An 18,728-nucleotide genomic window follows, 5' to 3' on the forward strand; every position below is an offset into this window, starting at 1 on the left:
TTGATTGTCTCTTACTACTACTTTTTCTCCCATGTGAAAGCTGTGCAGTCAGGTGTGACCATCTGTGGCCATTTGATCACACTGTTTCTTGTGAACTCACTCTATAGATCAGGCTTTAAGAAGTCCAGGAGTTATCTTAAATTATGTCCCCAAAACATCTTCGCTGGTGTCTGATTTGTAGCAGCATGAGGTGCATTCCTATAGGCAGATAGAAAATTTGCAGTTGCGTGTTGTAAGCTACCCTTACAGATCATAGCTGGGGTGAAAGTGAGCCAGTATGGCATATCAGTAAGAACCCACATTGGCCTATACCCAGCCCACATTAAAGTGCTGCAGTGGCAGCGCTTTAATGTCCCTGCCCCTTTTACTTCCCCTGTTGGCAGCCCTGCTGGTGGTGGTGGGGTGGGGGGAGAAAAGGTGCAGCAAACTTAAAGCACTGCCCTGTGCTGTGGCAGCACTTTAAGGATCCTCAAAGTGCTGCCATGGCAAAGGACTATCCTTAAAGTTCCTTGTCAGCAGCCCTGCTGGTAGGGTCCGTACGGGCAGGTCCGCCAACGGGGGAGGTAAAAGGGGCAGGGACATTAAAGTGCTGCTACAGCAGCACTTTAAGGACTGTCCTATGCCACGGCAATGCTTTAACATTCCTGCTGGGGGCAGGTGGGGGAGGAGGAAGAGGGGAGCAACAGTAAAGCGCCGCTGTGGCAAAGGACCCTGCAACGCTTTAATATCCCTGCCCCTTTTGCCCCCCACGCAGCTGTTGACGGGTGCGGGGGGACAAAGGGAGCAGTTACCCTGGGGCTGGTGATTTAAAAGGGCCCAGGGCTCTGGACGCCACTGGCCATAGGCCCTTTGAATCAACGTGGGAGCCTGGGCAGCATGGGCCAGGTGGCCTAGAAGGGATGGTTGGGGGATGCTGACCCCGCCCAGCCCCACCCTTTCTGCCCAAGGCCCCGCCCCTTCCAGGGGCCAGAGGGGCCCCCCCGGCCCCGTACCGGTAAGTGTCCTGACTTACTTTCACTCCTGGCCATAGCATGGGTTACTTGCTAGAATGTCTAAAGAAACCTCTCCACTAATCCGTCTGTGGCAGGCTGGGAAGGAGCTAATGCGGCATGTTTGTTCTGTTGACAAACAACTGAAATTCTTTGGATGTGAATGGAGTTCTGTTATCACTCACAATCTCCCAGCCTTGACAACAAGTTGGGTCATCATCCAAGACTGCTATAACATGAAATATATGGCAGAACGCAGGTAAAACAGAGCAAGGGACATATAATTCTTCCCCAAGGATTTCAGTCATAAATTTAATTAACACATTTTTTTAATAAGCATCATCAGCATGGAACATGTCCTCTGGAATGGTGGCTGAAACATGAAGGGGCATACAAATGTTTAGCTGACACTTTAAATGCCGGCTACAGAAGTGCCATGCAAATGCCTAGTCTCACTTTCTGGGGACACTGTAAATAAGAAGAGAGCAGCATTATCCCCCGCAAATGTAAGCGAACTTGCTTGTCTTAGTGATTGGCTGAAAGTGAAGTAGAGCTAAGTGGATTTGTAGGCTCCGAAGGTTTACATTGTTTTGTTTTTGAGTGCAGTTATGTAACCAAAAAAGATTTTAAAAAAACAACAAACTACAAAGAGATTGCACTATAGTACTTGAATGAGGTGAACTGAAAAATACTATTTTATCATTTTTACAGTGCAAATATTTACAATAAAAATGTACACTTTGATTTCAATTACAACACAGAATACAATGTATAAAAATGTAGAAAAACATCCAAAATATTTAATAAATTTTAATTAGTATTCTGTTTAACAGTGCAATTAAAACTGTGATTAATCGTGATTCTTTTTTTAATCACAGTTAATTTTTTTTTGAGTTTATCACGAGTTAACTGCAATTAATCAACAGCCCTACTTAAAACGTGTGTTGTGATTTATGCAAGCCAGCTTTGTGTAACGATCATGTCCAGGACGTGGGTGATTGGGCCTTATGGTCAGAGCCACAGGGGTGGCCAAGCCCAGAGGTTAGAGCGGAGATGGGCTGGTGTGAAGAATTAGGACCACAGGATGCTCGGGGACATCATTGAATGTAGAGACATAGGTTGGAGCCAGGGTCCAGAAACCAAAAAACAAAGCTGATGGGTGAGCTAGAGATGTGACCAGGGAGAGGAGCCAGAGGCCAGAGCCAGGAACGTCAAATACAGAGAAGGGCAGGACGGGGCTGGCCTTACCATGAGGCAAACTGAGGCGGCTGCCTCAGGTACCAGACCGTGGGAGGGTGCCCCTAGGACCCAGACTGTAGAAAATTGTGTCTGCTGCTGGTGCATATGTATTCTCTCTGCTCTAGATGCACAGAGATGGTGGAGTGCTGTGCTGGAGGAAGGAGGGCACAAGAGACATAACAGGCAGGCAGGCGAAAAGGTGAGAGGGGTTAACAGAAAGCAGAAGGAGCTGCAGGGAGAGAGAAAGAGGAGGAGGAGCCGCCTCTTATGTAGCTCTCTAGCACACCCAGGAGCCTGGACTGATTAACACCAGCTTCTCAGGGAGCTTCCTGTTTCCTGCTGCTTCCCTGGACCCACTTGAGGAGAACAGGCAGTCAGCTGAAGTAGCAGGAGCCAGTTAAGCCCTTAAGATGCTGATATCTTACCTCACTCAGGCCTTGCTACCAGCCTGCTTATTTGTCCCCTTCTATTGAGTGTTGAGAGCCACTATAGCTGGCACAGAACAGCAGTCATGAGTGAAAGAACAAAATGCCCCTCTGGGGCAGCATTCAGAAAAAGAAAGAAGTAAAGGAAGCTTTTCTATCTAAGCAGGAAGGAGCTCTCCTGAGATACACAGACACAAATGTTGATGGTGAGCCATACAGCCCCAATGAGGATGTGAGTGGTGAGGAGTTGCCTGATCTTCCAGTTAGTCAGAGTGCAGGTGACCTGGCAGCTACTGCAGCATCCATATCTCCATCTCAAATGGATGAAATGCACATTCGTGAAGAAAAGTGTAGATCACAGAAGAGTGTGGTAGAGGCACAAGAAACAGCCGCTGCTGAGTTTAGTTCCTTACGTCTAGATGATCCAGGACTGTGGACCCACTTGAGCAGTGGCCTGAGGGACTTATTTGTATTGCATGGGCCACAGCAAGTGTCAAACTGTAAAGGGAAGGTTTCAGAGCAGCAGCCGTGTTAGTCTGTATCCTTGAGAAACTGCTGAGCTGGAATTGATATGCAAACTAGATACAATCAATTTAGGCTTAAATAAGGACTGGGAATGGCTGAGCCATTACAAACATTGAATCTCCCCTTGTAAGTATTCTCACACTTTTTAATCAAACTGTCTGTACTGGGCTATCCTGATTATCACTTCAAAAGCTTTTTCTCTTGCTTAATTGGCCTCTCAGAGTTGGTAAGACAACTCCCACCTTTTCATGCCCTCTGTATGTTTTCATATATATCTCTCCTCAATATATGTTCCATTCTATGCATCCAAAGAAGTGGGCTGTATCCCACGAAAGCTTATGCTCAAATAAATTTGTTAGTCTCTAAGGTGCCACAAGTACTCCTGTTCTTTATAAAGCGAAGGGTAACAACCCTTCTGTATACAATACTATAAAATCCCTCCTGGCTAGAGGCACCAAAATCCTTTTACCTGCAAAGGGTTAAGAAGCTCAAGTAACCTGGCTGACACCTGACCCAAATCTTGAGACTAAGAGAGACCAGACATCAATCCATGTTCTCCAAATCTTTCTGCACAAGTCTCTCATAAGTAACAGCCAGGCAAGGCATGTTAGTTTATCTTTGTTTTCTCAACTTGTGAATGTTCCCTTTGCTAGAGGGAGGTTTATCCCTGTTTTGTTGTAACTTTGAAACTAAGGCTAGAGGGGGTTCCTCTGGGTTCTTTAAATCTGATTACCTTGTAAAGTTATTTTCCATCTTGATTTTACAGAGATGATTTTTGCATTTTCTTTTTAATAAAATCCTTCTTTTAAGAGCCTGACTGATTTTTCCATTGTCCAAAGACCCAGGGGTTTGGGTCTTTGATCACTTTGTAACCAATTGGTTACGATATTATTCCTCGAGCCTCCCCAGGAAAGGGGGTGTAAGGACTTGGGGGGATATTTTGGGGGGAAGAGGAACTCCAAGTGGTCCTTTCCTTGTTTCTTGTTAAAATCACTTGGTAGTGGCAGTATACCAGGTTTTAACCTAAGCTGGTAGAAATAAGCTTAAGGGGCTTTCACGCAGGTCCCCAAATCTGTACCCTAGAGTTCAGAGTGAGGAAGGAATCCTGGCAGCAAGTGAAAAAAACTTCATGTTCCCCAAAAAGACAATGAAAATATTAGTTTACATCCAAACACATTATTGGCATGAAATCCCCAGTGGTGACAAAGTGGAGAGGCCATGGCTTATGTACTGCGACAAGGCACCTTGTCGGGCTCACCAGCCTTAGCTGCTTTTTGCCTTGGCGAGACAGGCTTGGGCAAAATAGTCCCTCTTGGTGGCACAAGGGAAGTCCATTCCTTCTCTCCACTAGTCTTTTTAGCTTGTTTTTCTCCCTTATGGGAGGGAATGCAGCCTCCCCTCCTGGAGAGGCTTGCTGTCTTGCTACTCCTGACCTATTGGCAGCAGGACTCCTCCTCTCTCCCTTCTCCTCCCAAAATGGGAGAAACAAATGACTTTAATGGTGCGTTTTATAACAAAATGTCGCTGCAGTGGTGACTGTCAGAGCATTTTCTAGAATTTATCAACATTGATGATACTACAGGAACTGGTATGACAAATGTGCTTCTTAAAAAGCTGGAAGATACAGGAATTGCAATAGCTGACATGCAGTTCTCATTCATTGAATGTGGTGGTCAGTGATGCAGCAACAGCTTCTAGCGAGGCTGCTGATTTTTTTAATGTAATTCAAAGCATCTATGTATTTTTCTGTGCATCAACTCATCAGTGGCAAAATTTTGAAGAAACATCTGGGAACATCCTCTCTGACACTGAAACCACTGAGTGCCACATGATGGGAAAGTCAAGTGGAGGAGATAAAGCCTATCAAACACCAAATTGGGAAGATAAATGATGCCATAGTTGCCATTATGGAGGATAATGCTATGACAGGAACTGTCTGTGAGAGAACAGTGGCAGAGGGAAATGGAATCACCAGAAACATACAGAACTTCAAATTTCTGTATGGCTTAGTGTTGTGGCATGACATACTGTTTGAAATAAATGTTGTAAGCAAGAGACTCCAAGGTGTTGACCTTGATATACCTGGAGCAATGGAACAACTGGACAAAGAAAATTCAGACCTACAGTCTTACTGGTCAGATGAGGGATTTCAAAACGTTCTGAAGAGAGTGCACAGAAGTTGGCAGAGGAACTTCACACTGAAGCTATTTTCCCACCCATTCAAGAATACAAGAGTCACTAAAGAAGAAGGCATTTTGATCATGAGGCACGGATAATCCCATAAGAGACCCCAAACAACAATTCAAAGTTGAATTCTTTAACCAGGGGCTAGATTGTGCAATACAATCAGTTGAAGAATGTTTCATGCAGCTCCAGGAACACAGCAGTATATTTGGGATGTTGTATGATATTCCAAAACTCCTCACTATACCTGAAAACCACCTACACCAGCAATGCAGGGCACTAGAGACAGTGTTGACACATGATGATATGTGCGGTATTGATGCAAGTGATTTAGGTGATGAACTGAAAGTCCTTTCAACGTATATTTCAGCAGGATCAACTCCAAAGGCTGTTCTGGAATATGTGTGCACAAATAAGATGACCCTCCTCTTTCCAAATGCTTTTGTTGCTCTGCGCATACTTCTAACACTTCCTGTAACAGTTGCCAGTGGAGAACACAGCTTCTCCAAGCTGAAGTTAATAAAAAGACATCTATGCTCCACAATGACACAGGAGAGGCTGGTAGGCCTTGCAACCACCTCAATAGAGCATAGACTGTGGACCTTCAGGAAGCAGTTCAAATCTTTGCAACCAAGAAGGCACGGAAAGCACCACTTTGATTATTCAAACAGATAAAAATGCCAGTGTTTACTATGCAGACAAGAAAAATTAACTTTCAAATGCCTGAACAGCAAATATAAGCGTTACTTAAAAGTTTTGAACACGGCATTTTAAGTTGTTAGTTCTCCTTTATTGGGGTAGGTAGCAGAGCAGTACCATGAGAGGAGAAAAACAGGAAGAAGACAGAATTGAGACCTTTCAAAGTTTTGGCCCAAGCGAGGGGGAGTCATTTGAGCTCCCCACCTCAGGTGCCAAAATGTTGTGGGCTGGCCCTGGGGCAGGAACAGGCTGTAGCGGGGTCAAGCAGTAGCTAGCTCCACCCCACCACCAGTCGTGAAGGGCTGTCAACTGGTCAGCCCCTGCTAGGGTCTGCTGTGTCCAGTGTCTCCGCTGCAGCTGGCTCCGTCATATGCATCCATGTCGTGCAGCTGAATCTTGGAAAGGTTCCATTTGCTCCCTGTTTGCTCTCAGCCTTTGCTCAGCCAGCATCACACGTTACTTTGGGAGGGCCCCACACTCTGGTCCTCATGAGATGGAGTGCCAGCCGTGCCCCATGGCACCTGCTCCAGGGCTCCCTGCCAAACAGCAGGTGCGGCCGTTATCGCAAACACCAGCCAGTTAGACTGAAATAAGCCCTTGTGTGTGATAATTGTGAGGTTCTTCTTGGCACTGCCTCCAGCCTCCATTTGTAGGCAGGCTTGAATGAGATCGGTCCTGAAGAAATGCTTCTCATCGGCTAACGAGGCAAACACAGCCTCCATTCGAGGCCAAGGACACTTATCTGCATGCAGCAATGGCGAAGGATAATCTTGAAATCACAGCGGTTCTAGACACCCCTTCATTTCACTGCTGGCTCTCTTGGGGGCTCCTTGGCTGGAACTCCAGAGCCCTCAAAGAGTGGAAATTCTGCCTCTCCCTTTGGCCATGTCACCAAAGATACTGGGTGAGCTTTGCACAGCTTCCAAATCACTCACTCTCTTTGAGCATCCTCGTTTGTTTCCCAATGCCATCAGCTTCCTTGTCCCAAAGTTCCACTTGTCTGTGTGTCAGTCCGCAATTCTTTAATGCTGCAGGGGTATTGCCATGGCAAGCCAGCTGAATCTCTCAAACAATGCAGGACCTTCACACTTCACAACAGAGATTTAGCAGCTGCTGGTTACAGTTAGACGTTACCTTCCAGGTAATAATGCCCAGGAGAGAGAGGGTTTCTCCTTATCTTTCTAGTAACATGGAGACCTTGTGCTCTCCGATAACCACACTGTGAAATCCTAATCACAGCAGAGCCTCAATCCAGCTCCATTTTATATCTTACCCTTCCCATTGGAAAGAAATCCAAATAACCCTTCATTTATTGTCTTCTAAATGTAACTAACTATAGAGATGCTGCAGTGGTTGTCATATTGCGGATCAGGACTCCAAAGTAGGTCCTCATCCCATTTTAATGGGGTCGCCAGGGCCAGCATTAGACTCACTGCAGCCTGGTACTGAAGCCTAAGTCCAAGGGACTCAGTCTGGGGCAGCAGGGCTGGGGCTTTGGCCCCCCATGCTGGGGTGGCGGAGCTCAGGCTTGGGCTCCGGCCCCACTCCACCCAAAGTAGTGCTGCTTGGGCTCTGGTCCCCACCCAGGGTCAGCCAGTAATTTTTGTTATCAGAAGGGGATTGTGGTACAATTAAGTTTAATACAGCATTCTCAACAGACTCCCTGTTGTCATCTGCAATGCTGAACTCCAAGGGGATGGCCCTTAGAGCAGCGGTTCCCAAACTGCCGTTCGTGAAACCTGGGGGGGGGTCCAAAATGTTACAGAGGATTCTCGGGAAAAAAATTCCCTAATGGCGGACAGAACTGTCCCTAGGGAGCACAATGCCAGCAGCCCAGAGCCCCTGAACTTCCAAGAGCTAAGCAAATCAAAACAAGCATATCTGTTACACTGAGATTTAAACTTCAAGACTCACAAGAAATGGAAAGGGAGATGGATTTTTTTTTTTGCTGTTTTTTAAATTAAATAGGCAGCTAGTGTTTTAAAATTATTATGAAGAACAAGTTTAAGCTTTGTTGTAATGTGCATTCTTTGCCTGGACTTTCTCTATGGGGTTAGTAGGGGCTGGTAAGCTGCACAGCCAGTCCTACATTTTAGCCCCCTTTACACCTAGTAAATCCGCCACCTCTGTCTCCCCAGTGATACTGTTATAGATGATCTACTATTCCAGTCTCTCAATCTAGGTGAGCCATAGAGGAATACCACCCACTTCCCACGCATTGCAGAAGGAATGGGAGAGTGTAAATGACAGAGAGAGCACAGCAGGAGGTGCGGGGGAGAGGGCGGGTAGCATCCGGTCCAGACTCACGTTTTGATGACCTGTCCCAGGTCATATCTGTCAGTCACCTCGGATGGCTGGTTGTAATCTTTCTTGTCTCCCAGGGTGACGCAGCCAAACGGCATTGCCGGCTCTGGTGCTGGAAGGCAAAGAAGCAGAGAGTTAGATTTCTATATTTTGAGGGAGTTGTGTGTGAACCTGCAACTTGGCCCTGTTGCTTTGCTCCTTGCCTTCCTGGTTCTAGGCATGCTCAGGGACACACATGGCTGCAGGGATGGAGTCTCAGGTTTTTTTAAGTAGCATTCATTCCACCACTAAGGATTTACTCCCTTTGCATTAGCCTCCTTATTTCATTGACATTTCCCTTTCTGAAGCTCAGCATCAAGATCACCTTTTGATGTCCTCCCCACCGCTTAGGGTGTCAAACCTAATTCTGTTGTGTGGTCACTGTAACTTAGGGCTTGTCTACATCAGAAAGTTGCAGCGCTGGTGAGGGAGTTACAGCGCTGCAACTTAGGAGGTGTACACATCTGCAGGGCACCACCAGCGCTGCAACTCCCTGTTTGCAGCGCTGGCCGTACTCCCGTTTTGTCTCGGGTGTAGAGGATCCAGCGCTGGTGATCCAGCGCTGGTAATCAAGTATAGACTCTTACCAGCGCTTTTCTTGACCTCCGTGGAATAAGCAGGTATCCCAGCATACCTGAGGAAGCCTCTGGTAATCAAGCTGGTCTCCTTCCCCGGCTTGCTCTCGCGTTCCCCGAACCCCCGAGCAAGCAGGTCTCCTTCCCTGCGGTTTGCAGGGTGGTTCGGGGAATGCGAGAGCAAACCGCGGCGAAGCTGGTCTCCTTTCCCGGTTTGCTCTCGCGTTCCCCGAACCCCCGAGCAAGCAGGTCTCCTTCCCTGCGGTTTGCAGGGGGGTTCGGGGAACGCGAGAGCAAACCGCGGCGAAGCTGGTCTCCTTTCCCGGGTTGCTCTCGCGTTCCCCGAACCCCCGAGCAAGCAGGTCTCCTTCCCTGCGGTTTGCAGGGGGGTTCGGGGAACGCGAGAGCAAACCGCGGCGAAGCTGGTCTCCTTTCCCGGTTTGCTCTCGCGTTCCCCGAACCCCCGAGCAAGCAGGTCTCCTTCCCTGCGGTTTGCAGGGGGGTTCGGGGAACGCGAGAGCAAACCGCGGCGAAGCTGGTCTCCTTTCCCGGTTTGCTCTCTCGTTCCCCGAACCCCCGAGCAAGCAGGTCTCCTTCCCTGCGGTTTGCAGGGTGGTTCGGGGAACGCGAGAGCAAACCGCGGCGAAGCTGGTCTCCTTTCCCGGTTTGCTCTCGCGTTCCCCGAACCCCCGAGCAAGCAGGTCTCCTTCCCTGCGGTTTGCAGGGGGGTTCGGGGAACGCGAGAGCAAACCGCGGCGAAGCTGGTCTCCTTTCCCGGTTTGCTCTCGCGTTCCCCGAACCCCCGAGCAAGCAGGTCTCCTTCCCTGCGGTTTGCAGGGGGGTTCGGGGAACGCGAGAGCAAACCGCGGCGAAGCTGGTCTCCTTTCCCGGTTTGCTCTCGCGTTCCCCGAACCCCCGAGCAAGCAGGTCTCCTTCCCTGCGGTTTGCAGGGGGGTTCGGGGAACGCGAGAGCAAACCGCGGCGAAGCTGGTCTCCTTTCCCGGTTTGCTCTCGCGTTCCCCGAACCCCCCTTGAAGCCGCCCAACAGCGCTGCAGTGTGGCCACATCTAACACCACTTGCAGCGCTGGTTGCTGTAAGTGTGGCCACTCTGCAGCGCTGGCCCTATACAGCTGTACTAATACAGCTGTAACAACCAGCGCTGCAAAATTGTAGATGTAGACATGGCCTTAGTGGCTCTGCTACTGTCACTTCTTGAATTAACTCCTCTATGTTAGCAAGATCAGCTGCTCTGATCAGTGTGTGCTTTAGCTAGTCCATGAAGCGACTACTTAACACGTTGAGAAATGGTTTTCCTAATCTTGGTTCCATTTCCTCAGTTGCTAAGTGGGTAGCTGAGATCCTCTTTGTTCCCATTTTGTCAGACTTTGCTGCCTCGTTGATCTCTCTCAGCACCGTGCACTCAGTTTCCTGTTTTTGGTGCTAGCACCATTACAATTAAAGCTCAGACTAAACTTACTGCTTCACAACTGATTTTTTGAGTGCTCAAAAATCCATATCCAAACTCCGATTGCCTAGAAACGTGCTGTGCCTCAGCAGTGCTTGTGGCAGGTGGTCCAAATCCAGGCTAAAGTTGAGCCCGGGGTTCCTAAGACATGGCTGAAATTATCACATTACAGCAAAGTGTTTATGGATTTTTATAACTTTTTTGCACCCACCTAGGGCTCAAACTATTGCCCTGAACCTGCCTCGTATTGATCACAGCTGGCATCTGGCACCTCCTGCCCCTTGGAAAAGCAACATTTCCAATGTGTTGTGGGGTGATAGTTAGATTCCCCCAGGCAGCTCACACCTGGGGGATGAGCCAAGGAGAGTGGTTGGAGTGCAGGCCAGATGACTGCTGGTTGGCAGGGGGCAAAGGATACAGCTGCCCTAGAGTCACAGAGCAGCTCACGGCAATAGGTGACAGCCATGCTCAGCCCCTACATGTTGGCAGGAAGTTCAAGTCCTGCCCTCTGCAGATTTCTGAGCTTGTCAGCTGTGCCAGTTCCATCTGTGTGTGTATGGGGGGGGCAGGGGTCACAGAGCTTATTTCACTTAGGAACAAAGCTTTTTCATTAAGGACTGATCGTTCCCAGAGCTCTAAAATCCACATACAAAGTCAAATTGTTCTGAAAGCTGCCTCCTCAGGGCCAGAGGTGGAGCAAGTGCTGCCAAGTGAGGGCTGGGATGGACTGGCGCCGGTTTTGAGGCTGGCTGCACTCAGCGATCCGGAAGGGCACCATACACTGCCACCCCCCTATGAGTGGGCATTAATGCAGTTTTGGGGCAGTGGCTGTAGTTCTATTCTCAGCCCTGGGACTCGTGTCCCAGGCAGATCCAGCAACATGAGCCTCTGCTTGCTGAATGTTGGTCACACGAGCTTCTGTGGCACCCTTTAGGCACAGCGCTGCTCCTCCCACACTCCGGCCTTTCAGCTTCCCACCCATACCACACCCCCGAAGTATCCCCAGTCCCATGCTGTCTGGTTTGCTGCCCTCTACTGCCCTCACCCTCCATCCCCCAGCTGCCCTGGATTGGAATTTTGGCCTTCTGAGCATGCCAGGCCCCATTACCAGTGCTGTCAAGGGGCTCTAGCCCAGTGGATTCAGCACCCCCTAACCCTGTTTTTTGGCCCTGCCTGACCTCCCATCATTGATCCTGGCTGGTGCTACACAGACAGGGCCTGCAGAAATCCCACTGAAGCAAATGGGCAGCAATTGTGCCACCTCCAACTGCTACCGGCCACCCCCCACACACGGCATTTCTCTAGTTGAGTCCAAGATTCACCCCCAAATCCTGCAGCAGGTGATGGGCAGGGAGAGGGGCTATAGACGGAGGTTCTACCTTATGAACCCCATCAGGCCCTGCCAGATCCCAGCAGGTGATACCATACAATCATCTGAACAAGCTTTATATCCTCCCATTGGGATGAGCAGCACGCCCTCGCAGACCAACAGCAAGATCGTCCCCACAACCCACAGCGAGAGCACCCTCCCCTCGCAGACCCACAGCGAGATCCTCCAGCTCCCAGACATGAACAAGATCCCCCCCACAGTGAGATCCCCCTCTGAAGAAACATAGGGAGATCCCCCCTCCCCCTCCAGACTCACGAGTGCTTACAGGGAACAGCCACCACAGCAACCAAAAGGGAAACTATGCTTTGTCTAGGTGCATGGTCACAGCTGTGCACCTCCATCAGTGCTATGGAGTCCCCCTCTGGGCCTGGTCCATGAAGCCAGGACTCTGTCAGGCCCCAGTTAAATCACGTGTATTGCCCAGATGGCGGATGACCTATCAGCAGGGGCTGGGGGCATGATGGGCCAGGGCAGCACCCACGGCTCTGGCTGTGATGGGCCTTGCCACCTGGAGGCCTGGAACCATCTCAGGGGCTGTGGTTCAAACCTGGACCAAGTCCCCACTTAACTTGATGGGCTCCATCTTGGGGGATTGAATGAGGGTTCTCTGGAGCTCCCAACCAGAGCTGAAGAGCCGGGGGTTGTATCCGACTCACATCCTCTGGGGCTGAGGTGCAGAGGGGGATGCATCACCCACACAGACTCCCAGGGGGCTTATGCACCCCAGGCTCTATTATAAGGCTTATGGTGACTGCAGCCCCTCTGGGATTGCAGCTGAAGGAGCAGCTGGCTATGTGTCCCTGCTCACCATGTGCCAGCAGCCCCACATAGGAGTCTGTGTAGGTAACTCAGCATACAGGGGGCACCCTCCCACAATGCTGTTCCCTAAGCACACTGGGGAGAACGTGGGATTAAAACCAGCAACACCCTGGCTAACGAGGGACAGACGAGGGGGGAAGGCCCACAAGGGGCAGGACTGAAACGTATCCAAATCAGTTCTTCTCCCCAGGATCTCCACAGCTTCTGGATCTCCAGGCCACTCCCTCTGGTCCCTAGGGTGAAACCCTAGGCTGTGCCCCACAGCAGGGCCCCACTGCAGGGCAGGGCTGTGTCACAGAGGGCCCAGGAGCTGCTGCTGGGCTGGGATCAGAGCTGCACGGGGATTGGGATGCAGGCACTGGCTACAGCTCTTGCTGTGTCACATGCTGTCATGAATATAAAGGGAAGGGTAGCAACTTTTATGTATGCAGTAGCATAAAATTCCTCCTTGGTCACTGTACTGGATTGTCTTACCTGTGAGGAGTTAAGGAGTTCAAATAACCTAGTTGGCACCTGAGCAGAAGGACCAATGAGGAAAGAAGATATCTCCCCCCCCAACCCCCAGATTTGAAAGTGTGTTTGTTGTTCTCTCTCTGGATGGAGGGAGGAGCCAAGCAGGTCCAATGTCTCCTGAAAATATACCTGAAATAATCTATCTAAAACCACAGAAACTGTGAGCAGGGCAAGGAAATGCTTTAGATTATCTTTTGTTTTGGCTTGTATGAAGTTTCCTGTGCTACAGAGGTAGTTTTATTCCTGTTTTTCTAACTAACTGTGAAGCTGAGCCCAGAGGGGAATCTTGTGTTTTAATCTTTTTATTACCCTGTAAAGTTACCTTCCATCCAGTTTTTGCAGGTGTGATTTTTTTTTATTTTTTTTTTACTCTTTTCTTTATTATAAAGTTCTTCTTTTAAAGAACCTGATTGATTTCAGTGTCCTGAAGACAAAGGGTCTGGTCTGTGCTCACATTGCTAAGGCAATTGGTTGGTATATTATTCTCAAGCTTCCCCAGGAAAGGGGGTGAAGGGGCTTGGGGGTATACTTAGGGGGAAGTAGGGATTCCAAGTTACCCTTCCGTGAATATTTTGTGTAAAATCACGTGGTGGTGGTAGCAATACCAGTCCAAGGACAAGGGAAGGGATTTGTGTCTTGGAAAAAAGTTTTAACCTAAGCTGGTAAGATATCAGCTTAGGAGGCTCTTTCATGTGGGTCCCCACAGCTGTACCCCAGAGTTCAGAGTCGGGCAGCAGGAAGCCTGACACATGCACATTGCAGGAGTGACTAGAGCCCTGCCAGGATCCGGGCCCCACGTGGCCAAGTGCTGCACAGACACCAGGAGACCTAGCCTGGCCCTGCAATGCTCCCAATCCAAGTGACATGCTAAGGATGCACGGAGAGGGACCAGCCCCCAGCCCCACCATGGGGCAGGCAGGGCGAGGGACAGAGAGCTACATAAAGAACTCAGGAGTGGGGCTGCAGTCCAGAAGGACTCTTAAATCCAGGCCATGGTTTCCCTCTGACTGTCCAGCTCCAGCAACTAGTCATTTAAAATATGGATAATACAAACTGGACCTGGATTCATGAGCCCCTGGATTGGGCACAGAGGGGCAGCTCCAGAGGGAAGGCCAGGCCTTGATTCCCGAGCCCCTGGAATGGGCGCTGGGTGCTGTATGGTGAGCACTGGCTCAAGGATGGGCAGAGTGGCCTGCACTGGGTGAGGCAGCTGTTCCATTAGCTGTGCCCAGGCTGTGTCAGGACCCCAGAGCTGGCACAGTGGACCAGGACTGCACTCCAGGGAGGTGACCAACAGTGCAGCACAGACACAATGGGATTTCAAGCACCATGGGTCTCTGGAGGCACGGGGGGAGGGGGTGGGGGAGGGCAGGGACGGCCCTGCAGGCTGACTGGTCCCAAGGCTCCTGGCACAGTGATTCCCAGCCCACAGCCCCAGGATGGGGCACTGCTCACGTGGGGGCCCAGAGCCCTGGATGCATTGGTGGCAGGGGGCCCTTGCTCTGTGGGCCTGAGGCACAAGCTGGGGTTTACTGCTGGGCTGCAGCTGCCCCAGGGCTGCCTCCAGCCATGGTCAACCTGATCCCCTCCCCCCAGTCTGTCATCTACCTCACACCATGGAAACAAGGAGGGGGATAAGGCCCCAGGCTTGGGCTGCCTCCTGCTTGTATTGAAACCAACAGCAAAGCCCAGCAGATCAGCAAGGGGGCTGGACTGAGCCTCTCTGTACAAGAACCACTTTGCCTGCCACAGAAATGCAGCCACTGCTAGGATGGGACATGCCACTGTCAGCAGCCACACAGCACAGCAGCTCAGGCCAGGAAGGGCAGAGGAGCCCATATCCAATGAGCAGGAGGAATTCAGGATTCACACTATTACCCAGATTGACTGTGGTGTGGACACCACAGCTTTGGAAGACAGCAACCCCTTGCTGCCCAGCAATGGGTCAGCCACACCTGAGAGGAGAGCCCCACGCAGCAGAGCCACCTGCCTGCTCCCTCCCCACAGCACTGCTCCCCCCAGTGCGGTGCAGTGGGATCAGTGCTGACACAAGCCCCCCAGTTCTCTGCTGCCCCTCAACACACTGTGGTTCCACCCTGCTCCCCGCATCATGAGAGGGCTGCCAGTCAACACCTACATGCAGAGCCATTGCAACTGCCCACAACACGACAGGATCATATGCCAGGATTAGGGGGCTATTTTGTCCTGCAGAGCTGCACTGCCCAAGTTGCTGGGATGAACAGCATGCCTGAGCCCAGCCTTGCTGACAGTCCTGCCCAGTATGAGCCCCAGGGGCAGCATGCCTGAGCCCTGCCCTGTGGATGGCCATGCAGAGCCCAAGATGGCTGCATGCACAAAGCCCAGGGGCAGCGCCCACCCCACACCCTGCACAATCTGAGTGTCCCTGGGGCAGGGACTCTCACTAGGAACACGCCTAATCAAGGGGTTGGGATCCCTTGTGCTCTCACTTCCCCCTCTCCTGCACACAACAGGCCCAAGAACTGAGAGGAGCTGGGCTGGGGTCTCTACACTTATTAGCTGGAGGCGGGGTGGGGGGGGGGAGGAGAGGAGTGCAGAGCTCGCTGCTCTGGGTACCAGGCACTGAGCCTGTTGCTATGGAAATGGGAGTTGTACAAGCAGGATAAAGGCAAGTCTGTGAGGAAGGCGCGAGGCCAGTCTGAAACACCCTGTTAACAGGGGTGGTGGGGGGGGTCTGAAATGCTCTGTTGGCAGGAGAGGGACAGGAGGAGGGTCTGAGACACCACATTAGTAGGGGAGAGGGTGGGGGGTGGTCTCTGGGCTGCAGGATTCACTACAGAGGCTGCCGGACACAGATTCTGTAGTTCTCTCAGAAGCTCTGGTTCCCAGCCTGTGTTGCCCTGTGTCAAGGCTAGGAGGCTCCCCACAGCCCAGTGGGGTTGCAGGGGGTAGAGGCACGGCCACAGGTATTGCTGTGGCAGTCGACCCAGATCAGCACTCCCTATGAGGCCAAGCCAGTGGTTGCCCCATGCTGTGGCAGGGCACCTTGGCTGCCCGGTGCTGGGGCAAGAGAGTAGAGTGGCATGGTTAAAGCTCCCTCCTCGCTGCCCTGGGAAGGCAGGGCATGGAGAAGTGGCCAGGCAGAGAGATGCCTGTGTCAGGGGTCCAGGCGAGGCCCCTGGGCCTTTCCCTGCAGCAGGATGGGCCAGGTGACAGAGGGCCCTGGTCATAACATGCAAGATAGTCTTCAAGTCCATTGCACCTGCTCCCCTGCCCATGGAGGGCCCCAGGCACATATCCCTGCTGCCTGAAAGCCTTACGTCCCTCAGCTGCCACTGCCTAGAGTCCTGGGCCGAACAGGGCAGTGCGAGCATTTCAATGCCCAGACAGGGCATCTGGTGGTGCAGGGAATGGCACTGAGGGTGCTGCAAGACAGATTCCCCCCCAACTTCCTCCAGCCAGAGCCAGGCACCACAGGGAATGAGGTGGGACAGGGACATCTATGCCAAGAGCCAGGAGTTGACTCAGAGCACAAGGGGCCTGGCCTGGCCAGCTGGCCTGCTGTAGAGGCAGCATAGCTGGGTCTCACCCCTGGACGCTGTTGGGGGAGCAGCATTGTGGGCCATCAGAGACTCAAAGCCATGGGGGGGAAGCCAGCAAGACTGCAGCCGAGGGGGTTGGGCACATGCATGACTGGCCCAAGGAGCTGTGACTCCCCCCAGCGGTACAGGAGAAGGAAGGTGAGGGCTGCTGGATGGGGAGGGGTTGAAAAGGAAGGGCAGAGAGGAGGGCTGGCAGTGAGGTTCTAATTCCCCAGGTGGAGCTTTCTGTAGTATCCAGGCAGCCCGCTCTCCCACAGGACAGGGCTTCGTGCCTGCACCCTGTCTCCTTGCGCTGAAGGAAAGCAGCAGCAGCAGAGAGAGGCTAGCGCCTCCCGCTCCCACTCAGAGGGCCGAGCTGGGCTGCAGTAGGCCCAGCAGGAATGGGATGGGGTTTGCAGGGCTCGGGGCTGGGCCAAGCCTCCTCACTCATCCCAGTCCCAGCACAGATTTGGGGAAGTCAGGGGCGCTGGGAGCTTGTCTGGGTTTGCAGGTGCCCAGATCACCACCCCACAGGCAGCTGGCTGGGAGGGCATGTGCAGTGGCCCCCCTCTCAGCCCTCGGGAGGCACCCCAAAAGGGCACAGGGGTAGCTAGCCTGGCTCATCCAGACTCATAGGGCATAACTCAGTCTGCTAGAGCTCCTCAACTTGTGGGAATCCAACAGCCATTTCAACACCTAGAAGGATCCAGGGCAGGATCCAGATAGGGCAGGATCCAAGCTCCCCAGTGAGGCTCCCACTCTCTGGGGCAGGTGGGGAATCCAGGGGAAGATCTGACCAATGTGGAGCGAGGAGGCTGGGACTGAATGGAAGGTGCGGTCATGTGAACCAGCCACAGGTTCCTCTCTGGGGTAGCTGAGCCCCCCTTTGGTTCCTCTCAGTTCCTGCTGTGACAAAGTGTGGGGGGGCGTTTCTTGGCTTTTCCAATGGTTTGCATGAAGAGGGAGTGGGACGCAGTTTCCCTGGGTGTTACTGCTTTAACGAGGGGATGAGAGAGGGAGTTTGTTGTTACAGAGGACCGGCAATGGAACTTGGGACCCCAGCCAAAAGCCAGGAGAATGGATACCCCAGCGACTGGTGACCAGGAGGCCCAGCTCAGGAGTCACAGCTGGTTCTGCCAGTGGGAGGACAATGGGCTGCAAAGAGAGGACCCCCATGACCTGGCTGGAACCAGCTAGTCAGAGGGGTACAAAGGATGGCTGAGGGGGAGAGGAGGCCCAGGCAACCCTGCTTACCTGGATAGTAGACAGTGGACAGAGGCAGGGCTTGGGGGAAGTGATATCAGATGCCCAGCTGGAAAGCACAGGGCTCAAGACTGGAGAGAGAGAGAGAGAGAGAGAGAGAGAGAGAGAGAGAGAGAGCACCTGCGAGCAGGCAGAGCCCACCTGGATGCAGGACAGATCTAGATGTACTGTGCTGAGGGCCCAGAGGGTTTTCTGTGCTGGGTTCAGATGCTCAACAAACCCTCCTGTTTTACACTGAAGGAGAATTGCTCCAGTCTAGAGAACAGGGTTGCATTATTCCCTCTGGGCGTTGAGGCCCCGGGGGCCCAGAGCAAGTGGACTCCCTGAGGGGGCCCACGGCGAGAAAAAGGCATGCTGAGGGCTCAGAGAGGTGCATTTCCAGGAGGCAAAGGAGCCTACGGCTTAACCTCCAAGAGATAGTGGTTCCCTGAAAAGGGCTGTGACACTGAAGAAGGTTCCTCCCAGGGACTGCACGGGACCAAGAGAAAGCACGAGTCCTGTGACAGCCCACAGGGAGGTATGTGGTGCCAAGGGAGCAGGGGACATGATGTCACTCACTCCTGTTCTGGGGAGCAAAGGGGGCTCAGGGAGATCTCACTGTTCCATCTTGGCACATCCCAAATCAAGGGCTGGTCTGCACTAGAGGAGGGGATTGATCTAAGATACGCAGCTTCAGCTACATGAACAACACAGCTGAAGTCGAAGTATCTTAGATCGAGTTACCTACCGTCCTCACGG

General features: G+C 51.9%; 1 protein-coding gene across 2 annotated transcripts in view; it reads right to left on the minus strand.

The window, feature by feature from the left end:
• Nucleotides 1-18,728, minus strand: part of CAMKV (CaM kinase like vesicle associated) — a 50,597-nt gene that overhangs the window by 21,521 nt on the left and 10,348 nt on the right. For both annotated transcript variants that reach the window (XM_030570688.1, XM_030570689.1), the window contains exon 2: nucleotides 8,369-8,477. In XM_030570688.1, the coding sequence (XP_030426548.1) occupies nucleotides 8,369-8,463 (95 nt within the window). In that variant the 5' untranslated portion in view covers nucleotides 8,464-8,477. The remainder of the gene's footprint in view (nucleotides 1-8,368; nucleotides 8,478-18,728) is intronic.

The sequence above is a fragment of the Gopherus evgoodei genome, chromosome 7 (genome assembly GCF_007399415.2).
Source record: "Gopherus evgoodei ecotype Sinaloan lineage chromosome 7, rGopEvg1_v1.p, whole genome shotgun sequence".
Taxonomy (NCBI): Eukaryota; Metazoa; Chordata; order Testudines; family Testudinidae; genus Gopherus; species Gopherus evgoodei.